This window comes from Astyanax mexicanus, chromosome 3, assembly GCF_023375975.1.
Source record: "Astyanax mexicanus isolate ESR-SI-001 chromosome 3, AstMex3_surface, whole genome shotgun sequence".
Lineage (NCBI taxonomy): Eukaryota > Metazoa > Chordata > Actinopteri > Characiformes > Acestrorhamphidae > Astyanax > Astyanax mexicanus.
Genome location: NC_064410.1, coordinates 22,109,800 through 22,130,823, shown reverse-complemented (window position 1 = coordinate 22,130,823; position 21,024 = coordinate 22,109,800). Strand labels below are relative to the sequence as shown.

At 36.8% G+C, this 21,024-nt stretch overlaps 2 protein-coding genes across 3 annotated transcripts; both read left to right on the top strand.

The window, feature by feature from the left end:
• The first annotated feature begins 457 nt into the window (after positions 1 to 457).
• Positions 458 to 11,327, top strand: brd2a (bromodomain containing 2a). Its single transcript, XM_007253068.4, has 12 exons — positions 458 to 2,624; positions 4,617 to 4,914; positions 5,345 to 5,482; positions 5,710 to 5,857; positions 5,936 to 6,135; positions 6,247 to 6,702; positions 6,807 to 6,935; positions 7,687 to 7,905; positions 8,770 to 9,047; positions 9,226 to 9,539; positions 9,802 to 9,930; positions 10,076 to 11,327. Exons 1-12 carry the CDS (start codon positions 2,593 to 2,595, stop codon positions 10,198 to 10,200), a joined length of 2,466 nt encoding a protein of 821 aa, XP_007253130.2. The 5' UTR covers positions 458 to 2,592; the 3' UTR covers positions 10,201 to 11,327.
• A 718-nt stretch (positions 11,328 to 12,045) lies between these two features.
• On the top strand, positions 12,046 to 20,561 carry hsd17b8 (hydroxysteroid (17-beta) dehydrogenase 8). Of its 2 annotated transcripts, none has more exons than XM_022682978.2 (10): positions 12,046 to 12,064; positions 14,110 to 14,182; positions 16,382 to 16,584; positions 16,807 to 16,923; positions 18,106 to 18,201; positions 18,488 to 18,573; positions 18,707 to 18,791; positions 19,608 to 19,650; positions 19,762 to 19,836; positions 19,959 to 20,561. In XM_022682978.2, exons 2-10 carry the CDS (start codon positions 14,137 to 14,139, stop codon positions 19,976 to 19,978), a joined length of 771 nt encoding a protein of 256 aa, XP_022538699.2. In that variant the 5' UTR covers positions 12,046 to 12,064; positions 14,110 to 14,136; the 3' UTR covers positions 19,979 to 20,561. The 2 variants fall into 2 exon arrangements, with proteins under 2 accessions (XP_022538699.2, XP_022538698.2); XM_022682977.2 differs by lacking the exon at positions 12,046 to 12,064 and adding an exon at positions 13,880 to 13,941.
• Positions 20,562 to 21,024: the final 463 nt, after the last annotated feature.

Below are 21,024 nucleotides of genomic sequence, written 5' to 3'. Positions count from 1 at the left end.
CTGTTTTTAAACTTTTGAATCATTGAGCTTTTGAACTTTTGAATCATAAACTAAACTTAAATTAAACATTATGAAAGATAAAGTTTGATTGTAAATTCTGCTCACTGAGCACATGAAACAAACCAAAAAGGAGTACATGCACCTCCAAATCTGCTTTGTGGAGGCTGTACTTAAGCCTAGTTGAGAATTGCTTATGTGTGTAAAAACACTATATGGTTATAACCACATGATCATGAATAAAGTTACTCCTAGATGAATCTTGGAGAATTGCTATATTTCTTTAAAAATATTAGATATTGCTTATGAGCATTTAAAGAACGTAAAGGGATGATTTAATCTAGAGCTAGCGTTTAGTATTACTGTGGTAAAAACAATGTAGTGCCTGATTAATTATAATAGCCACGTGTTTCCAGCTGATCTGTGAGCAGCTGCTTTCCGGTAGGTGGGGGTGTGTGTTCCCCAAATCCGGCAGAGGAGCAGGAAAAGAACACGGTCGCCATGATTCCTCACAGCCTGCTTCAGAAAACACTGCGATTATTTAATATTCAGCTTCGAGATACAGCAGCTACTACCTGGATTTTATATATAAAAAAATACACTATATAGATAAATAAGTACTTTTAAAGACTAAATCTATCAGTAATTTATAGGCGGATTGAGACGCGGCAGTGATTCACGGGATTTTTCTGACCAATCGGAGCGCGGGTGACGTTGCTCACAGATTCTTTGTTCTGGAAGCTTCCTTGAGGATGTCGACACATTAATTTGTACAGAGATATGGATTTATTTCTTAATTCCGATCGTATTTTTCGTTTTTTTCTACGGACAAAATAAGAGTATGCTGACTACAGACTTCTAAACTCTGTTAAATCCGGGTTTACACTAAAACTAAAAATATCACATGACTTTTCCTCCCCCTGCCCGGGTCCCAGTGCATGGGGAAGAAGTCGGACATGTTTGAAGGAAATGCGTTGATTAAAGAAACGTGGTCGAAGACGAGAAGAAAAGGGAAAATATTTCAAGCATGAGGATTTTAACGCAAGATTAACCTTTTTTGTTTTGTTTTGTTCTGTTCAACCTCAATAGAGGTATAGAAGGTCGAGCTTGTCTTCAGGTTGCTTTAATATGATAATTTGACTTTATTTAATATATGAAATGCAGCAATGACGAGATATTATTTGTAGGATGACTCAATTTTATAGTTTAACGAAGAGTTAACTTACTAGTAAAATGCAGTCATTTTACTGATTTTATTACACAGCTCTTTAACCTTGGTAGTGGGGGATGGGTCACAATAGTTAACTTATTTGTAAGCAAAATGTTGAGTAGCTTATCAAATCAATGTTTGTTTTTTTTAATTGTAGCTAAATTTTCAATAGGATATTTCAGCACTGATAAGTGATCTGGTTGGCAGCCAGGTTACATTATATATTGTGTTGTAACCTATATGCAGTACTTAGGGGTAGGCCCTTCCTGTATAGAAAGAAAACGCTAGTATGTAATTATATAGGTTAGATTAATCTAGAAGAATTAACTGATTTAATTCGTAAACACAAAAAAGGGGGAAAGCTAGGGTCTGTGTTATTTGCTGTTCCTATAGCTTCTGTGTTGGCTAACCACCATATTAGTTTCTAAGAGGCTGAGAATCTTTTGTCTAGATTCAGTGTTTTACTTCATTTTGTAAATTTTCTGTCGAATCATCTATATTTCTGTTGTTAGTTTTTAACAAGAGAAAGCGTTTCAGGCGCCAAAGCTGCTGCGTCATTTTATGGTACACGCGGTCGTAGGCCATCTTGACTAGAAGAAGGACGAGGTTCAGGTATTGGGTAACTTAGGAATAATTAATATAATGTTGTTGTTTAGCGTTGGAGTGGTGGCATTTTGCTTTTATGGTATGAAGTTTTGTTGTTCTATTATTTTAGGTAATAAATGCTGTATTTCTGGTGTAGAGAACTAAATTGAGCTGTTCTCTGAAATGTCACTTTGTTGTTTTAAAATGGCGACTGGTGACGGTGGAGCTTTTTGCGCGCGCAGTAAAGCAGAGCGGGGAAGCGCGCGCGTGACTCGCGCATTGAGCCAATCGTGTAGCACGAGCCCGCCCCGGTCAGTGTCCTCTCAGCTTGTGTAACCAATCAACAGGGTGTGTGTGTGAACCAGGTTGACGTAACCAAAGCGCACTTTTATATACAGGCTACATTCAGTAAACGGTCTCTAACACTAGGTGTTCACCCAGCGCCGTTTAGCTCTGATGTTTCTGCCTTCACTGTCGGACTGTATTAAAGAAGTGAGACATATTTGACCTTCCGCTGAGACGGACTCTTCTGACTTGCTTTTCTGAAACGTGTGCTGGTGCGGTGGAGGCGTGGCGTTCAGTGTGACTGACGGCCTAATCGGCGTATAGAACGAGTGTGGGCGTGGGTGGGCCTAGTTACATTAGCCAATGGAGTTGTCGGCTGGTCTATAAAGAGTCGGGCGGAGCCTTTGCGTCGCCATTTCACTGTAGCCGTGACCAGGAGAATAGAGGAAGTCAAGGAAGTGAGGTCGGGAGGATCGGCGGTTTGAGGTCTCCAAACAGAATCCGGATCCATCCTCATGGAGACGGCCATAAGCCCGCCCCTTGACAGGTACTCGCAGGATCCACTGACGCAACATTTGCCGTCAGAACCGATATTGTAGTTGGAAAATTGTTCCAGGTGACTTTTCGGCTTTTTTGCCGTTATACCGGCATCATATCATTTCGCCGCAGGTTCCGGGAAGTTTTGTTCCTTTTTGTTTGATTTTAATATTTCATTTTTATTTTTTGTTTATTTTTCTACACGTTTTTATTCATACAAGTATTATTAAAACGCAAAATACGGTGTCATAACGTTAAAAATGTTTTTGAAGTACGACTCTTACTGCGCAGGCGTCATCGTTGTTTGGCTAGCCAGTTTGCTGTTGCCCTGGGTGGTTAGTTGGCTTGGTTACTTAATTTGGAATAAAGTAAGTTATATAGCTGTAATTACTCTGTACGGAAATTAACAGTCGTCATATGTTGAACATGAGGCGCCGCCAGGTTTGTGTACAAATTAGATAGATTTGTGGTCAGGCGGAAAGCTCGCTGGCCACACAGCGTCTGTTAGGACCCGGGCTCACTTTTGATCTTGGACTGAAGTTAACCAGCTACCTCACTGTCTATCATTCAGTGAATCGTAAGAAAATGTCACGTATCTTTCTTGACTGAGATCTGTGGCCTATAAGTATCGGGGTTAAGTCGTACCCGGGTGTGGTTTACGTTTAACGACCAGTAACTATTCTGTAAGTAAAGTTAAGTAGTAAGTTAGGGTAGCTCAGTAGCTAGCTAGCTAACAGTTTTACCGACATCAGTTGGATCACTGCATGTCTTAAAGTCGGCGATAGTAAACGGGACATTAATCTAAATTATATTTGGTATTGGTAAGTGAAAATGCACGTGGGTCAGTAAGCGTTAGCTAGGCTAGCTAATGCTAGCTAACAAACTAACCTTATTGTTTACCAACAAAGTCATAGATACTGTTGCTGTGCTGCAAGTAACTAACTTGGGACGGGTTGGGTTTGGTAACTTAAAGGTTCTTATTTCCTTATTTTTACATTGCTTAAAAACTACCAAATTTAAATAAGCTTTCTATATAGTCTGTATCTCTAAAATAAAACTGTATATCCCGTTTTGTTTTAGTTCTTTATGAACCATGGCTGTACTTTTTAATTCTCCCCCCCCCCCCCCCCTCAAAGAGGGCTTTGTCTGAGTATTTTTTTTTTTTTAACCAGTTGATTTCTGGTATATTTACACTTTTTTCTGTAGTGTGTGTGTGTTGTATCTGACAATTTTTTTTCCAATAAAGTACATTTCCCTTGTCACTTGTTTGTAAACTTGTATCATTGAATAAGTTGCATAAGTTATGTAAAGGTAATTAATAATTAAAAGCAATTAAAATACAAAAAAATGGCGAAGTTTTAGTCTTTACCTGAACATAATTTATTAATAAATAAGTACATTTTCACATGTTGTAATGTTTTTGTTACTTCAGATCATTCGATCTAAGCATGATTTGCTACAGTTATGAAAACATGTTACTCTGTAAATATTAAAAGCAGTTGCATTAATTAATGTAAACTACTAAGGGTTAAACAGATTAATTAATTAACGACCTGAAAGGTGTTTTCAGATTCAGGTTTCAGTTGGTTTTGGAAAGACCTTTCTAACATTCTTTTTAACTAGCGCCTTGTATATTTCTTATATTTTGTTATATTTAAAAGTATTTTGGTGGTCCTACATTTTTTTAAGGTGTTTTAAAACTAAGATTTTATACATTAACAATAAAGTTATATTTTGTGGTATACTCGCTATTGCCAGAATAGCGTTTCTTGTATTGGTATTCTGAGCCCGGTGTCTCCTTTGCCTCTCGCGAGAATTGCGCAACCAGCGTCATTAATGTAAACATTATGGAGGCAGAGTTAATCCTGTGTTGCTCCACGTTGTCAGTAGAGGTTAATGGTTCTTGACTTTTATAATACTTTTGTGTCTCTCATAATTATTTTTTTTCTTTTTAACCCGTAAAAATAAATGGATCTTTGATTCATCTTTCTCATCGTTGTAGCTCTATGGCCGGGAGCAATATGGGTGTTCAAGGAGTGACAATGATGGAGCTGCCTGTCGCTGGTGCTGGTAAACGCATCCGCAAGCCATCGCTGTTGTACGAGGGGTTCGAGGGTCCTGTACTCTCTCAAGCCCCTACCTCTGGGCCGCATAAGCCTCCTACCCAGGATCCCAGCAGGGAGGGTCGAGTGACCAACCAGCTGCAGTTCCTTCTGAAGTCTGTCACGAAGCTTCTCTGGAGGCACCAGTTTGCTTGGCCGTTCCACGAACCCGTGGATGCTGTGAAGCTCAACCTGCCTGTAAGTAGTGTAACGTAGATTACATCTCTGCTGAAAACCCATCTCAAGCATGTTTTAATTTAAAACGTACCATATATTGGTAAACTAACAGCATCCACCCGCAAAGTGTATGTTGAATTTCATCATGCTTGGTCAACCATCAACCATCATTGACATGCTTGATTATACTGGTTGTCTAGCCTGCTCAAGTATACACACACACACACACATATATGTATATATATATATATATATATATATATATATATATATATATATATATATATGTATATATATGTATGTGTATATATATATATATATATATATATATATATATATATATATATATATATATATATATATATACACACACATATACGTATATAATGTATGTGTGTGTATTATATTATTGTACATTATTATTATATTTTTGCTCTTATTTTTTACACAGGACTACCATAAAATTATCAAGGAGCCAATGGATATGGGAACCATTAGGAAACGACTGGAAAACAACTACTATCGCAGTGCTACTGAATGTCTGCAAGACTTTAACACAATGTTTACAAACTGTTACATCTATAACAAGGTCAGTCATGTTTTCAATATGAAGATTCACAGTTTCAATGATTTGACATTTTTGGAAGTAAATTTTAGGTTAAAAGCTAATTTAAAATTTCCTTGAAATGTCAATAATTACTCTCAGACTTTCACAAAGTTATTTCATCCAAGTATAAATTTGTAAAAAGTGGCTTGGGCTTAATGTAGCTTGATTTTAACATTCTGATCAATAAATCACTGGTTGCTGTCCTCTAGCCGACAGATGACATAGTTATGATGGCTCAGTGTCTGGAAAAGGCGTTCCTGCAGAAGGTAGCACAGATGCCTTCAGAGGAGGTGGAATTACCTCGGCCTGTCCCACGGGGCAAGACTGGAAAGCCTAGCAAAGGCCGCAAAACCCCAAGTAAGAATAATTTAATTTGGCAATTTGGGGGACCAAAAATGTACCAAAAATTGTTCTTTGACGTTACTTTTTCTCCAGTTTCAGGAGGGTTAACAACAGCTCACCAGGTTCCAGCTGTATCGTCAGTGTCACAGCCTGCTTACTCTCCCCAAACACCAGACACTCCCGACTTATTTCTCTCTGCCCCACCACAAATGTTGATGGCCAAGAGTCTGCCTCCCACTGCCCACAGTGCCCCTACATTGTTGGGTCTACCCCCAACTCAGCCTACAGCAAAGGTAAGTGATTTTAGTGTCATAATTTAAATAACTTTACACAACACAGCAGACCATAGTTTTGGTACAATTTATCACAGCACAGTCCTTATCTTTTCTTTTTCTTCTGTTCAGAAAAAGGGAGTCAAGCGAAAGGCTGACACCACCACCCCTACAACCACCGCCATGTCCCTCAGCATTGGTGTTGGGGGAATGGGCTTAGGTATGTGTAGTGGGGAAGAATCCTTGCTCAACCACTCTGTCCTTGGGGTCAATGCCAACAGAGCAATAAGCCTGAGCATGGGCTGTAATGTAGGCCTGGTTGGAGGGAAAGCCCCTGCACGACGTGGAGGCAGTGGCCGGCCAATCAAGCCACCTCGGAAAGACCTACCGGACTCTCAGGATCAGCAAATGCGACGGGTGAAGCTTAGTCAGCAGCTGCGCTACTGTAATGAGATTCTAAAAGAACTGCTGTCAAAGAAGCATATAACGTATGCATGGCCTTTCTACAAGCCGGTAGATGCATTATCGCTGGGGATTCTTGACTACCATGAGATTATCAAAAATCCAATGGACCTCAGCACAATAAAGGTACTATAGTGTTATCTTTGTTATTTTAGATATTTACTTTATATGGTAGTAATACAGAACCATGTTTTAGCAATCATAATTAAAACAAATGTTCTACTTTGCAGAAAAAAATGGATAAGCGGGAGTACACAGAAGCATTACAGTTTGCAGCAGACATCAGATTGATGTTTTCCAACTGTTATAAGTACAACCCTCCTGACCATGAAGTGGTGGCTATGGCCAGACGACTACAGGTAATGTGCATATTCCAGGGTCCCTACACATCTGTATGTTTTATCAGACATCTTGTTTAATCAGATTTGGTGTTTAAGTATTAAAAAGTAATTGGCCTGTTCACAGCATAATGGACAGATGAATATGAAAGCTTTGTATAAGTTCTGGGGTGGGGGGGGGTGTGTATGTGCTTCCTTAAGCTGTAAACCAATGTTAACACGCATAGCACCATTTGTCTGTATCATTGTACAGTACAGTACTTTCACCAAGCTGTGAATTCTAAACCATAGTTTAAACTGAACAGTGACTTCTGTTTTACATTACACCGCACATGGTGACATGGGTAAAGAAATTGTGGCTACAACACCTGTGCCACTAAATGTACATTGTTCAAGCAGAACTATAAATTAAATAGTTTGGTGGACTTAAAAGCTGGCGATTTACATTTGTTATCATAAAGACACAGATAAGGAGTGTTAAAGATGACTTCACTATCCACACAGTTGTATGTTTAGTGTGGCCCTTGGGTGCCATATGTTAGGTCAGAAACCCAAGTCACCACCAAATATAGAGCATTCCACATGCACATTAGTGTCTCTCTTAAACGTGAAATTAATGAAAACAGTATTCAGTGTCTGACCTTTGACAGTTTTTTTTCAGGTTTGGTTTTGGCAAAAATGCTTTCTTCAGAATATGTCATCTTGAGTAGCAGTAAGCTATTACTACTAAATATTTAACATTGTCTTAACATTTTCTTAATTTATATTTTAGGATATCTTTGAGTTCCAGTTTGCCAAAATGCCAGATGAGCCGCTGGATTCTGCACCCCCTGCATCCTTGGGTGAGGAACTAGGCAGCCGCTCCTCATCATCCTCCTCTTCTTCCTCATCTTCATCATCAGAGAGTGAAGCGAGCAGTGAAAGTGAAAGTGAGGCCAGCTCAGACAGTGAGGAGGAACGAGCACACCGTTTGGCACAGCTTCAGGAGCAGGTAGAAACTGATAATAACACTTCATGAACATATTATGAACATATTACATATTACCTAATTCCAGGTGTTGGCTAGAGCAGTCTAAAGCCTGAGCTTAGGTAATATGAATATGCTCCACCCAGTTCTTCTGGGATAAGTGGGGTGGTGACCATCCAACATCCTATCACCTTAATAATGCTTTTGTTGTTGAATGCAATCAAACCCTCAATCAAACAAATCAATAATTCAAACTGTCAAAAAAGCAGGACTCTCTTAATAAACTTGATTTTAGAAGAAACCATCCACAACCAGGTTCCATAACCCCATTCCCATATTGCTAGAATCTGTGCTAGTCTTAAAAGCCTACATTAGAAGTTGTAACATTTACAATGGTGTTGAATTGCGTTCAACCACAGATGCAATGATTAAGTCCGGTACTGATGTTTGTAATCTAGAAATTTTAATCTAAAACTCTGTTATTCATGAATTCATTTAGTGATGCTCCTTCACTCCAAAGATAACAACCCCCACTGCAACTCAGTCCACTAGCTTGGTACTGGCCATGCTGATTCATGTGGGGCTGCTAAAGAGAGCCCTGTTCCAATGAAAGGGTGTTTCTTTGGAGATTTTATACAGGTTTCTGTATGTGCAGACTGAAGGCCTGTATTCTTGATAAATCCACAAATTAGTAGGGATATCTACATAATTTTTGTTATTTAGAGATGGTTTACAGCTTGCATCAGCAAGTGTTTTCAGTAATCAGATCATATTAGGATTTTACCTGACTGCATGAAGGCAAAAAAAAGCAGGCAAACCTTAAAATAAGACTGGCTTGATTTAAGAGATGTTAATTTTTTTCTTTTTTTCTTTTTTTTACCTAAACAGCTGAGGGCAGTGCATGAGCAGCTGGCTGCTCTCTCCTCTGACCCGATCATCAAGCCAAAGAAAAAGAAGGAGAAGAAAGACAAGAAGAAGAAAAAGAAGACCGAAAAGCACAAGCGAAGCAAGGCTGTGGTGACTGAGGAGGTGGTCATCCGACCCCCCAAGGCCCCAAAAATCACAACCAAAAAGCCAACAAAAAATAAAAGTAACAGCAAGGCAGCTGCATCGTCCACACAAAGCAAGAAGGCAACTAGCAAGAAGAGCAGCAAGAGCAAGAGCAAGTAGGTTTTATTAAATATTAGGTCCTTATTTATTTTTGACAAAGGAAATGAAAGCACCAAAAATAATGTATACAATATAAAATTTTATCATGTGCTGTGAGCACATATGTCAGAAGTATTATAAGCCCATGCTCTTTACAAAGTATGAAATTCATTAAGTCCTTTTCTTCCTTTTCAGATCCTCAAAGAAGTCTCAAGCACCTGTTGTCCCTCAAGCCCCAATTTTTCCTCCCCATTACGATTCAGAAGAAGAGGAAGAGAACGGCCCCATGAGCTACGATGAAAAGCGGCAGCTGAGCCTAGACATCAACAAGCTCCCTGGCGAGAAGCTTGGACGTGTTGTACACATCATTCAATCACGCGAGCCCTCACTGCGTGACACCAACCCTGAGGAAATTGAAATAGACTTTGAAACCCTGAAGCCATCTACGCTACGGGAACTAGAGCGCTACGTTATGATGTGTCTACGCAAGAAGCCTCGAAAGCCATATGGTAAGTCCACTCTCACCTTCTTTCCTACAGACAGAGCTAAAAACTTTATCTTAATTTTTTATAAACTGTTTGGGATCTCCTTAAAGTAGCTGAAGTGGTTTTAATTTGTTTATTAACAGTGTTGAGAGATCATGTGATTCCTGTTAGTGGCTGGTTAACATGTTCCCTCTGGTCTGCTTCATCCTGTTCTTCGTTGTTTCATGGTTTGGTGGGGATGGAACAAAGTTTCCAAAGTTTTAAGCCAGGTTTTTGTGTATTGCAGTAGCAAAGAAGGAAGGCATGGGCAAGTCCCGTGAGGAACTGGCGCTGGAGAAGAAAAGAGAGTTAGAAAAGAGACTACAGGACGTTAGTGGCCAGCTTAATTCCGCTAAGAAGCCTCCCAAAACCAAAGGTAAGGACATTCAAATGAAGCAGATTTTGGGCAACTGAGTCTCATTTTAAGATACCACACGTGTGTGGACTTGTTCATGTTCAACTTCACAAACTGACATGACATTTTGGTCTAACCCTGTGTTTCTCTCCCTCTCTCTAACTAGTGGAAAAACCCAGTGTGGTAGAACCTAATGCTCAGGCTTCTCGTCTCAGCGAAAGCAGTTCCAGCTCCGACTCCTCCTCATCCTCGTCCTCTTCATCAGACACTAGTGATTCAGACTCTGGTTAAACATCCAACTGAAGTGGGAATAGACACATGCACATATTCTCACAGATGGTTAAGGGAGCCATCACTCTGTACTGCACTAGATGACACAAATGACTTGGAATATGAACAGAAGAAAAAATGGGCAAAAGACTAAAGAAAGCAATGTTTTTGTATGTATGCATTGGATTAAGATTTAAGGCAAAGCAGTGCTCTTGCTGTAGTTTGTGTGTGCGCGCGCGTGTGTGTGTGTGTGTGTGTGTGTGTGTGTTTGCGCTTGCGCGCAGGCACACAGTTTGTGTGTATAAACACACAAAGCTATATATATTTTCTTTTACAAAGAAGAACTTAAAGAATCCCCTATTGGGGGCAAAAAACCTATTCTTGTTTTTTTTTTAGTTTTCATATAAAAAGGTGAACGGGGGCTGTCTTGAGTTTTGTGTTTGGGTGTGTATTAGCGTATACTCCTGCTTTGAGTATTTACAACTTCCTTCCCACACTTACATTCTAGCCCACATAAAATATTGGTGATGTTTTGTAGCTTGACACTCTAGTTCTGTATTTAAATTAATTATTTAATTGTAAAGAAAATATGCCTTTTCAATACCATTCTAAGTCTTACATTTGGCAGAGTTCAACAATGGCACTCTTAACCATGGCCTTCCATTGCCTGTAAAATGCCAACAGTGCTATGATGTAGCTACATGAGTCCTTTTGTTTTATTACCATCTTCAAACTGACTTTATTCCTAGAAATTCACTATATTAGAATTACAGGTACAAATGTAGGTTACCTTGACCATAAAAAAAACATATTTTGTGGTGCAAAAGAATTCACCGTAAGCCACACCATAACTGATTTTGTACATATGTTAATGTCATACAACTTTTGAGCAAGTATACAGCTTGTTTACCCCTAGTTGTTTTGTTCGTTTGTGCGTGTTTTTTTTATTTTATTGTTTAATGTTTCTTGTCTCCTTATATTTCCCCCCTTTATCTTGTGACCTGTTGTTTTCTCAACTCATTATGGCTTTGATTTGGTAGGTGAAGAAAAAGCCAAATAAAATGTAAAGCTGCAAGCATCATCTGAATGGGTAACTTCACACACCTTAGAAAATGTGCATAAATAAAAACAAGAGATGTTCTATAAAATGATTGTTTATTGCTTACTTTTACTTGTGAAATAGTCGTCCCATTTTTCAGTTTTGGACAGTGAACCCCTGATTATGTAGATCATAAACAGTGTTGGGAAGTAACGGATTACATGTAACAGCGTTACGTAATCAGATTACAAATTCTAAGTAACTGTAATCCGTTACAGTTACTGCTTCAATAAATGGTAATCAGATTACAGTTACTCTGCTAAAATTAAAGGATTACATTGCGGTACTTTCCTATTTTTGCTCTTCCAACACTGACAAAACGCAAATAACATTTTGCGGTGAAATCGCTCTGATATGAAAGGGAACTGTCTGCCCCTCGTCCCATCTCGCTGCACACACACACACACAGGGAGGAGGGGCAGACAGCGGCTCCGCACACACAAGGAGACGAAATTAACTGACATTTTGGTCAACGAATAAAAACAAGACGAAAATGTTTGGCAGGGACGAAATCCAATCAGAACTGATTTAGTTCTGTGAAAGGTAGGGACCAGTTAGGAAGAGATCCAATCACTGCTACTTTAGCGAAGGTGGAGCGCCGCGCGCTCAGTTACAAACCCGGGAATTAAACTGTCGTTACGGAGCTCGACTGGAAGTTAACTCGACAGTGTTCAGCAGGGAGAGAGAGAGAGGAGAGGCGATATATTTCTCCTTTGACGTCGCGAAAAACAAGATAACGCGAAAAACAAGATAACGTGTAAACCGCGTGGAGCGACTCCATCTCCGGTAAAAACACCACTAATCGTTCAGCTTCTGCAGACCAGAGTCACACAGATCTCCATGCAGAGATCCGCGTTTTAATGCTGATGTTATTTCATGAGCTGATGTGTTTAACTCGGCAGTGCACTAAAACATAGAACTCACTCATTAAGATCAGATCATCTGTTTAGTCTCACACTAGGAAAGATATAGCTAGTGTTAAAGCAGGAACAGGTCAGAAAGGAACTCAATAATACAACGAAAATAAAACAATAAAATAAGTGAATCTATGAACCCAAAAGTCTGTGTAAATTCCTTACAGCACTTTCTCATCAGTTTCTCACTTTAACTCATGAAGTCTCTCAGTACATCCTGAGAGCATCTCTACAGGACAGTGTGTGAAGGTGTGTTTTTGATCTCATTTATAGACTGTAGCTCCAGTAGGTGTGCTGGGTTACTGCTGGAGATAAAACTAGATCATTTAAAAGCTGTTTTTGCATCTACAGCTCTGTTTAAACTATAATTTAACTATTCAGTTGTTTTATGACCTGATTTCTAGAGCAAAATTTTAAATGTAAAATATATATAGTCACACACCTATAATAATAATAATAATATACATTAAATCATATATAAATATATTTCACATTCAAACATTAACAATATTACTCAAGTGGTTATTAAACGTTTCATTTCATATAAGTGTAGAGTTAATAATTCAAGGGAACTGATGAAAAAGCATTTACATTTACACCCTTTACATTTTAGTCGACTAAATTTACTGTAATTTTAGTAGACTATATTCTTATGACATTAAGTCGACTAAAACTAAGTTGACTAAATTACTAAATTGTGACTAAAAGTAAATGCTATTTTCGTCACAAGACTATAACTAAGACTAAATCAAAATTTGTTGTCAAAATTAACACTGGTGGCAAACCTGCAAGTAGATAGCTTACAGTTGTTGTTACATTGTTTGGTTTTAAATTGTTTTATTATCAATTTATAGAAGTGTTTCATAAAATTGTTTGATAAAATGGTTTCATAAGTATTTTTATAGAGTGATTGAAAAGGCTTTTTTATTTGTTTATCTATTTGTTAACTGGAAAGAAAAATAAAAGAATAATATGCAATATGTGGTTGCTACATTCATTCAGGCTTAAAAAAACGACAATATTTAAAGTAATCCAAAGTAATCAGATTACGTTACTCACTTGAAGTAATGTAACTGATTATGTTACAAATTACATTTTGAGTGATGTAATCAGTAATCTGTAAGGGATTACATTTTAAAAGTAACCTTCCCAACACTGCAAGTAGACCATCTTTGTTGGATTAACTATTAACTACTACCAACACAGCTTTTTGATTGAACGTGCAGTGAGGCTCAAAAATGTACTTTATACATTGTGTAAATTTTAAACCTTTTTATATTAGTTTAAAGGCCCAGTGAGATAATTTAATGCCAAGAATGGTTTTAATTAAATGATTTACCTTTTAATTAGTTTATCAAATTCAGTTTTATGATGCTTACGATAATTGTAGTATTGAATTGTTTCATTCTTATGTTGGATTGTTGGATTAACTGTTGGTTCTCATTTCCTCTAGAAAAGTGCAATTCATGCCTTAGTTAAATGGTAATTTTGGTTCACAAATAAAAACAATGCAGTTGTTATGTAAGAACTTGTAAGTGTCGTCAAAATTGCTGATATTTAAAGAATATTGGGATTTTGTATATATATATATATATATATATATATATTTATTTATTTATTTATTTTTTTGTAATATCGCCCAGCCCTAGCTGAAGTGCTGATATATTCTCCGTACCATATCTAGCTTTAGTTTCTGGTTGTAACCATAGCAACATAAAAAGGCTACAGCTTGAAGACCAGAATCTCATAGTAAGATCTCACTAACTTTTATATAGACCAGAAATCTGAACGGAAATATGACTCTATCATAAATAACTGTTTAAATAAATTACCACTACCACTCATAGCCACAACCAGTTCTACACAATGTCACAGAATATGTTTTTTTTTTTTTTTGCTGTGTTTTCTGCCCTCTAGTGGACACTGTGCTGTTTGCAGTTTAACATGGCGGCGCCCTGTCGACTCATATCAAGGTTGGCTGTTGTGTCAGGTGACTTTTTTATTATTCTAATTCATGAAATTTCACTTTTTAAAACTAACACGGTGTCATTAATGACGGTTCTTTAAACCATAAACTCACTAGAACTATCAGTCATGACTGAAAGCCTCGAAGCGAAGAGTAAACACATGTAACGTACTAATTCAGAACGGGTAACCAGCCCCTTAACTCCTTTAAGGTAGAATAATCAGTGATTCACAGGTTTAACCTGTACATAAACTTCTTTAAAGATTAAAGGTTTAGTCAGGTAGTGTTTTTTACTGCAGTTGGTGTAAACACTTTCTAAAAGAAAATATAGGGCAAAGGGGAAACTAGTCACACTTTATGTGTAACGTTAGTGTTTTTATTTAGTTTTTTACTTTTTTATGCTTCTTCTGTCTTGTAAGATTTTATTTCCCCTATGAATGAAAAGGTGCCAAAAGACCAGACGTGCAAAGTACCAGAGACCCAGTACGGTGTTATGTAGTTATTACAGAAAGCAGTGGAAAATTTTGCAAAATGTCTTCTTATAAGACTCAGCTTCATCGCTTCATTCTTTTAGTGAAGAGGAGCCTCATCAAACCTGTTGACAGTGCAGATCATCTACTGCTCTGACACAGCAGTGATGATGTGGGTTTGGAATGATTGCTAACATTTTTATAACTGAAATGAGTAACGATGCAGCACATAAAAATGCATTGGGGTTAAGGTACGAAACTTAGTGAAATAATGTAGTGAATTAAAAATGGAAATAGAAGATACTGTAACAGTTTAGAAACAATAAAAAAAAATAAAAAAAAGAAACAATAAAACAACCACACAGAGTACTGCAGCAACCATTTGGCAACACAAGTACAACCACCAGAGAAGCCAAAAGCAGATTTCACAGCAATACCCTTGCAACAGTAGCACCCATCTGGCAACAACTGAGTAATACCACAGTAATCATAGAAATCTGGGATACCGTAACAACCCCATATACAACACTTTATCATCCTTTATAGCAACCTTTCAGTCTGGAATACCACAACAACCACCAATATACATTTAGATTAATGGCGTTTAGAAGATGCTTTCAACAAATGTGCTTAGACATGCACTCAGAACATGCAAAGCTTTGTGTTGACCCCAAATTCTGCTGTACTGCCAGTAGAATTGGACTCTATGGAAGCCCATTTCCGCCACCTGAAGAAAAAAAACGTCCTCAACTAAGTCATAATTATGAGATAGAAAAGTCATAATTATGAGATACTAAGTCATAATTATGAGATAGAAAGTCATAATTATGAGATAGAAAGTCATAATTATGAGATGACTTTTTATCTCATAATTATGACTTTTTTATCTCATAATTATGACTTACTATCTCATAATTATGACTTACTATCCCATAATTATGACTTTTCTATCTCATAATTATGACTTTTTTATCTCATAATTATGACTTACTATCTCATAATTATGACTTAGTATCTCATAATTATGACTTACTATCTCATAATTATGACTTACTATCTCATAATTATGACTTAGTATCTCATAATTATGACTTAGTATCTCATAATTATGACTTTTCTATCTCATAATTATGACTTAGTTGAGGACGTTTTTTTTTTCTTCAGGTGGCGGAAATGGGCTTCCATAGGACTCTCTGTGGCAGGTAAGCATGCTAAAAATTGGCACCAGGCCTAAGGCCAGTCGTAGGCTAAAGGGATATAAAGCCCCCTCCACACAGAATTGATTTGTAGAGCAGTGGAACTGTGTTCTCTGAATACTGCATACTTTTGGGATGAATTGAGAAGTTGGGAATGAGATGGAATGTCCTAAAATTGCTAACACTCTTGTTGCTTTTTGCAAAATGCAATCAAAATAGAAGTAGAAAGCTATCCCTGGAGAGTGCGGACAGTTACTCTAACAAAGGCAGCACACACTCTTTTTAAATTCCATTAAGCAGGTGTCCAAATACGTTAATCTATATAGTGTAGATTGTTTGGTCTGATTGTGTGAGTTGGGCTTGTACACAGCTTTTTGATTGTACGTACGGTGAGGCTTGAAAATGTACTTTATACAGTGTGTATATTTTAAACTTTTTTATATTAGTTTAAATGCCCAGTGAGATTATTGACATTAAGTCATAAATGTTTTTAATTAAAATTAATAAGTTACGTTGCCTCTGATTCTTACACAGAATCTGATTTTTTTTTGTTGCAGGAGGGGGGAGTGGTATTGGAAGGGCAGTGTGCCAGAGGTTTGCTTCAGAAGGTGCCTCTGTAGTTGTAGCTGATCGCAATGAAGAATCTGCGCATGAAACACTTGAACTCCTGTCACGTAACCACAAAGGGCAGGAGCACATGGCCTTAGGAGTGGATGTGTCCTTGAAGGACAGTGTGGGAAGACTAGTGAATACTATACAGGTACAATATATGACATAAAAACTGTGGATATTCTTAGAGTATTATTTTATTTATGTATATCCTAATACGTTTGTTTAAATATAAACATCCCCATAACTTGCTAGCTGTAACAAAGAACAATTTATCAGTGCATTACCAATAATTGTGAGAGTGTAGCAAAAAAAACATTATCGAAATACAAATGTGCAAACACTGAATATACCTTACATTATGGCACTCCAGAGCCATTTCTTTCAGCCACCCTCGATATGTGTAACTGCTGCTGGCATTACTCAAGATGAATTCCTGATGAATATGACTGAGGAGGACTTCGACAAGGTCATTCAAGTTAACCTCAAGGTACCTACTTGTATTGTATGCAATACATACAGAGACAGCACTTCAGATATTCAACTACACCAACTATTACCTCATAATTGACATGAGCTTTAAATAAAGAATGTGATAATGGTGCCATTATTAATCCACCAAGTTTGATCGATTGCACTGTGCATTTGGGAAAGTAGCATTCTCCTGCTATCTGCCAAAGTACACTTTCTTTTGTCAGATTGTAAAACGTGATCTATTATTCCAAAAATACACTTGTTCAGTAAATCAGTTGATGACACTGAGGACAAACCCTGTTTTTACACAGGCAACAGTCCTGTTTAAAGGGTGTCACATAATGTTTACATAATAATACTAAATGTTTCTTCTTTACATTTACAGTAACCCAGTTCTAGCAAAGCAGGAAGTTGACAAACTGACTGAAAGAAGAGCAAGAACCATTTATTCACATTGCTATTTGTGTTGCACAGATATCGTTGCTGTCCAATGAAAACATGTATCTTTAAAACAGTGACTTTACAGCAGAGAGAAGAAATTTTCTTAACTTTTGAATGGAAGCTAATCCAAAATAAGAGTTTTAAGTAATGTAATTGTGGTAATTAAAGTAATTTGAAAGCATTTCTAATGGTCTGTTCATCCAGATTTATTTACACAGTGTACAGCTACAGAGTTTAAACAATGGAGAAAACTAAAAACTGACAAAAATAGAGGTACTCATTAATTTGGGCAGCAATGATATGAGTTTGAGTTCTGCTTTTATCTAACTTGTAAGCACACATACACTAAGGGAATTGTGCAGACAGTCCTGGAGTGGTGGGCAGCCCTAAGAGTGCCCAGGGAGCAATTGGTGGTTAGGTGCCGCACTCAAGGTCACTTTAGCCGTGTAAAGGGGATTGAAGCCAGCGACTTTCCAGTCACAAGGCCACTTCTCTGACCTTCTGGCCACAACTGCCACATTGATCACAATGAAATTCACTAGGGTGTTCAATGTGACTCTTTTGATACTGTTTGTCTTTGGAGACTGTAGGGCTGTGCGTTAGGTTTTCTGCACCTATTAACAATGTATCTAGCTATAATATGTCATATTTTGTACAAACAAACACCAGTACTGTTTTTATTATTCTTAACAAATGAATGAATTTCCACACAATGAATTTTCAGTTGTTATATTTAAAACACTGTTCTCTCTTCCAGGGTACTTTTCTATTAACTCAAGCTGTTTCCAAAGCAGCTGTTGCTGCTGGCATTTCTAAAGGATCCATCATTACTGTGGGTAGCATAGTGGGCAAGGTCAGTAACTCCTTGAAAATGTGAGTAATATTTAAGCTTATATGCACATTAACTGTAATGAAAAATCAGTTGTTGAAGTTGTTGAAGTTTCATTCGTATGACCTGAAGTGTGCCTGTAAAATGTGAGGTTAAAATGCTATATTACTGTTATTATTATTATTATTATTATTATTATTATTATTAGTATTATTATTATAATTTTTTTCATTTGCCCAGTTTTTAACAGAACTAAAAATAGCCATTGTTAAAATAGATTTTTGGTATTGTTGTTCTTGGCTGTCATTAGGTGGGAAACGTTGGTCAGATCAACTACTCAGCCTCTAAAGCTGGCGTGGAGGGACTGACTAGGACTGCAGCCAAAGAACTTAGCAGGTAGGAGTTTTTTGTTTGTTTGCTTTTAAACAGAAACTTAAGACATTAAAGTAAAATGGATGTATGAAATGGAAGGTAAGTAGCTTTTAGTAATAAAAGTGTTTTTTTTTTTTTTTTTTTTTTGATATTTCAGATATGGGATTCGTTGTAACTGCATCCTTCCAGGATTTATTGAATCGCCTATGACGGACAAGGTGCCAGAGAAAGTTATTTATAAGGTACGACATCATTACTTCTTAATGTCATTAATAATATGTGCACATCTATGAATGAATTACAACAATGATGCTTTGTTATTCTCAAAAAATATGGTTTCTTGAGTCAGCAAACATGACCCTAAAGGGGATATAATAAAAAAAAAATATTGATTTCTGTGCCTTTGCATGTACACTTGTGGTCCAAACTTTACATACACTTATAGACATAAATGTCATTAAAACATTGGACCAAATGAGTATACTACATACACTCATACAGTGCACAGGTTTTAATTTGTTTGCAAGATTAATGTTGTCATATGAAAAAAGGCTGTTTTACAATGAACACTTTCAAACTTTGAGAAAGTTTGCAATAAAAACCAACAAAGCATCATTAAGGGTCTATCTTTTTAGGAATTATTTTATTTCTAAAATATATGCACATACGTCAAACCACAAGGGGGAGCTTTTTATATTTTTAAGGATTCAGGAGATCTATGTAAGAGATTAAAGTATTTGAGTAAAAAGTTTATTAGGAAAACTGTACAGATGAAAGGTGGATATCGGACCAAGAGTGTGGAGCTCTTCAGTGTGTTTAACATATTTATTTACTGGGGGAACTTCTGGAGAATTGGTGTATATATGGTGGTTTGAGAGGCAAGTACGTTGACTAAGATGGGTGGGTCATGGGTGCATTTCAATAAATGTTAAACAAGCTAGACTTGACAGAAATCTTTACTGTATTTATTATTAATATAAAAAATATATATTATTTATTGAACATTTGTGTACTCTAGTGCATTTTGCTTATCTTTTTATTTGTGCTGATTATTACAGATCACTCCACTTATTCTTATGGGCAGAATGGGGAAGCCTGCAGGTTAGTCGCTTTATTGATCTATAATGTACGCTCTAGCCTGTCACAATTTTTCTTAAATAAAAAAAAATATATAGTGACACTTGTGTCTCTATGTGCATCACTCTATTGTAGAGGTCGCTGATGTATGCGCGTTCCTGGCCTCAGATGATAGCCAGTATATAACTGGAGTGAGCATTGAAGTTGCAGGTACAAGACTTTTCTCCCGTCATATATTTTAGTTAAGTTTGTTTTTAAGTTATGCTTACCTTGGCTGTTGTTGGTGCATCAAAATTGAAATCTAATCTATTTTTCCTCCACAACTCCTACAGGAGGCTTGTTCATTGGCTGAGTTGGTTTTCATCTGCCTTGATGTAAGCAAGATCTCCATGTAGGATTCTATTTTGTTTTCTGATTATAATTGTATTTTTACAAAAAAAATGTCAAACAATATAAAAAAAAACATTAAGTGTCAAAATATACTGTAAGAAATGATATGCTGTCATAACATGTTTTGTAATTTCATCCAAGAAAGGAATAATCTTTATGTTAGCCAGAAACCTTTTGCCATTTATCAGAACACACTACACATATGTTATACCTTTTCCTGACTCCAGGGGGAAGTGTGACTTAAGGTTTTAGGCATCAGTGAATTACTTGATTCCTAAAAAGTTCACTTATTTCTGACACACAGCTGATCATCTTCATCCTCACATGAGATTTTCTGTGCTCAGTGTTCTGTACCTGTTGGACTGTATTTGAAATCCCCTGTGATTTATCCACTTTTTTGCGCAACAAATCTTTATTATTCAGGCTTCGGTGTTCCTTCAGACTGTGCCTTGGTTTGCGGTTCATCTGCTGTATTTGTGTATAGTAAATTGATCTGAAAAATTTACGTTAATTTGTTATAAAATAAATCTACTTACAATATGAAAGTGGTAAGCTTTTTTTTTACACTTCATAGTTTTAAGGTTTTTATTAAAATAATTCACAATAAATTCACAATAAGTTTTTATTTTATTTTATACATATACCATATTAAGACATCCTGTTGTCTTTGGTATCCAGTTGTGGAGGCTTTGGCTTTAGACAATGATTAATAAGCTCATTCTTTCTTCCTTTCATTTTAACATTGTTTAAAACTTTTCATTTTCATAAAGCCTGGCTGATGAAATGGTTTTCTTTTTTTTTACATGGCTATAATGCCTAATAATGATTCCTCTGACTTACTTTGGCATTGTAATTTAAGGTAAATAAGGTGGATATATACAGTGGGTATGGGTATTCAGACCCTTTAAAATTTCCCCCCTTTTTATTTGCAGCCATTTGCTTAAATTAAAAAAATATATATTTTTCATTACCTCATCTTGACAGAAAAAAACTGAAATGTAGATTTTT

What these genes read in the sequence shown, in the direction of transcription:
- hsd17b8 (XM_022682978.2), top strand. Translation starts at nt 14,137, where the DNA reads ATGGCGGCGCCCTGTCGACTCATATCAAGGTTGGCTGTTGTGTCAG. An exon ending in TCATTCAAGTTAACCTCAAG is followed by an intron (nt 16,924 to 18,105) that starts GTACCTACTTGT and finishes TCTCTCTTCCAG; the next exon opens with GGTACTTTTCTATTAACTCA. An exon ending in GCAGCCAAAGAACTTAGCAG is followed by an intron (nt 18,574 to 18,706) that starts GTAGGAGTTTTT and finishes TTGATATTTCAG; the next exon opens with ATATGGGATTCGTTGTAACT.
- brd2a (XM_007253068.4), top strand. Translation starts at nt 2,593, where the DNA reads ATGGAGACGGCCATAAGCCCGCCCCTTGACAG. An exon ending in CAACTCAGCCTACAGCAAAG is followed by an intron (nt 6,136 to 6,246) that starts GTAAGTGATTTT and finishes TCTTCTGTTCAG; the next exon opens with AAAAAGGGAGTCAAGCGAAA. An exon ending in CTATGGCCAGACGACTACAG is followed by an intron (nt 6,936 to 7,686) that starts GTAATGTGCATA and finishes TTTATATTTTAG; the next exon opens with GATATCTTTGAGTTCCAGTT.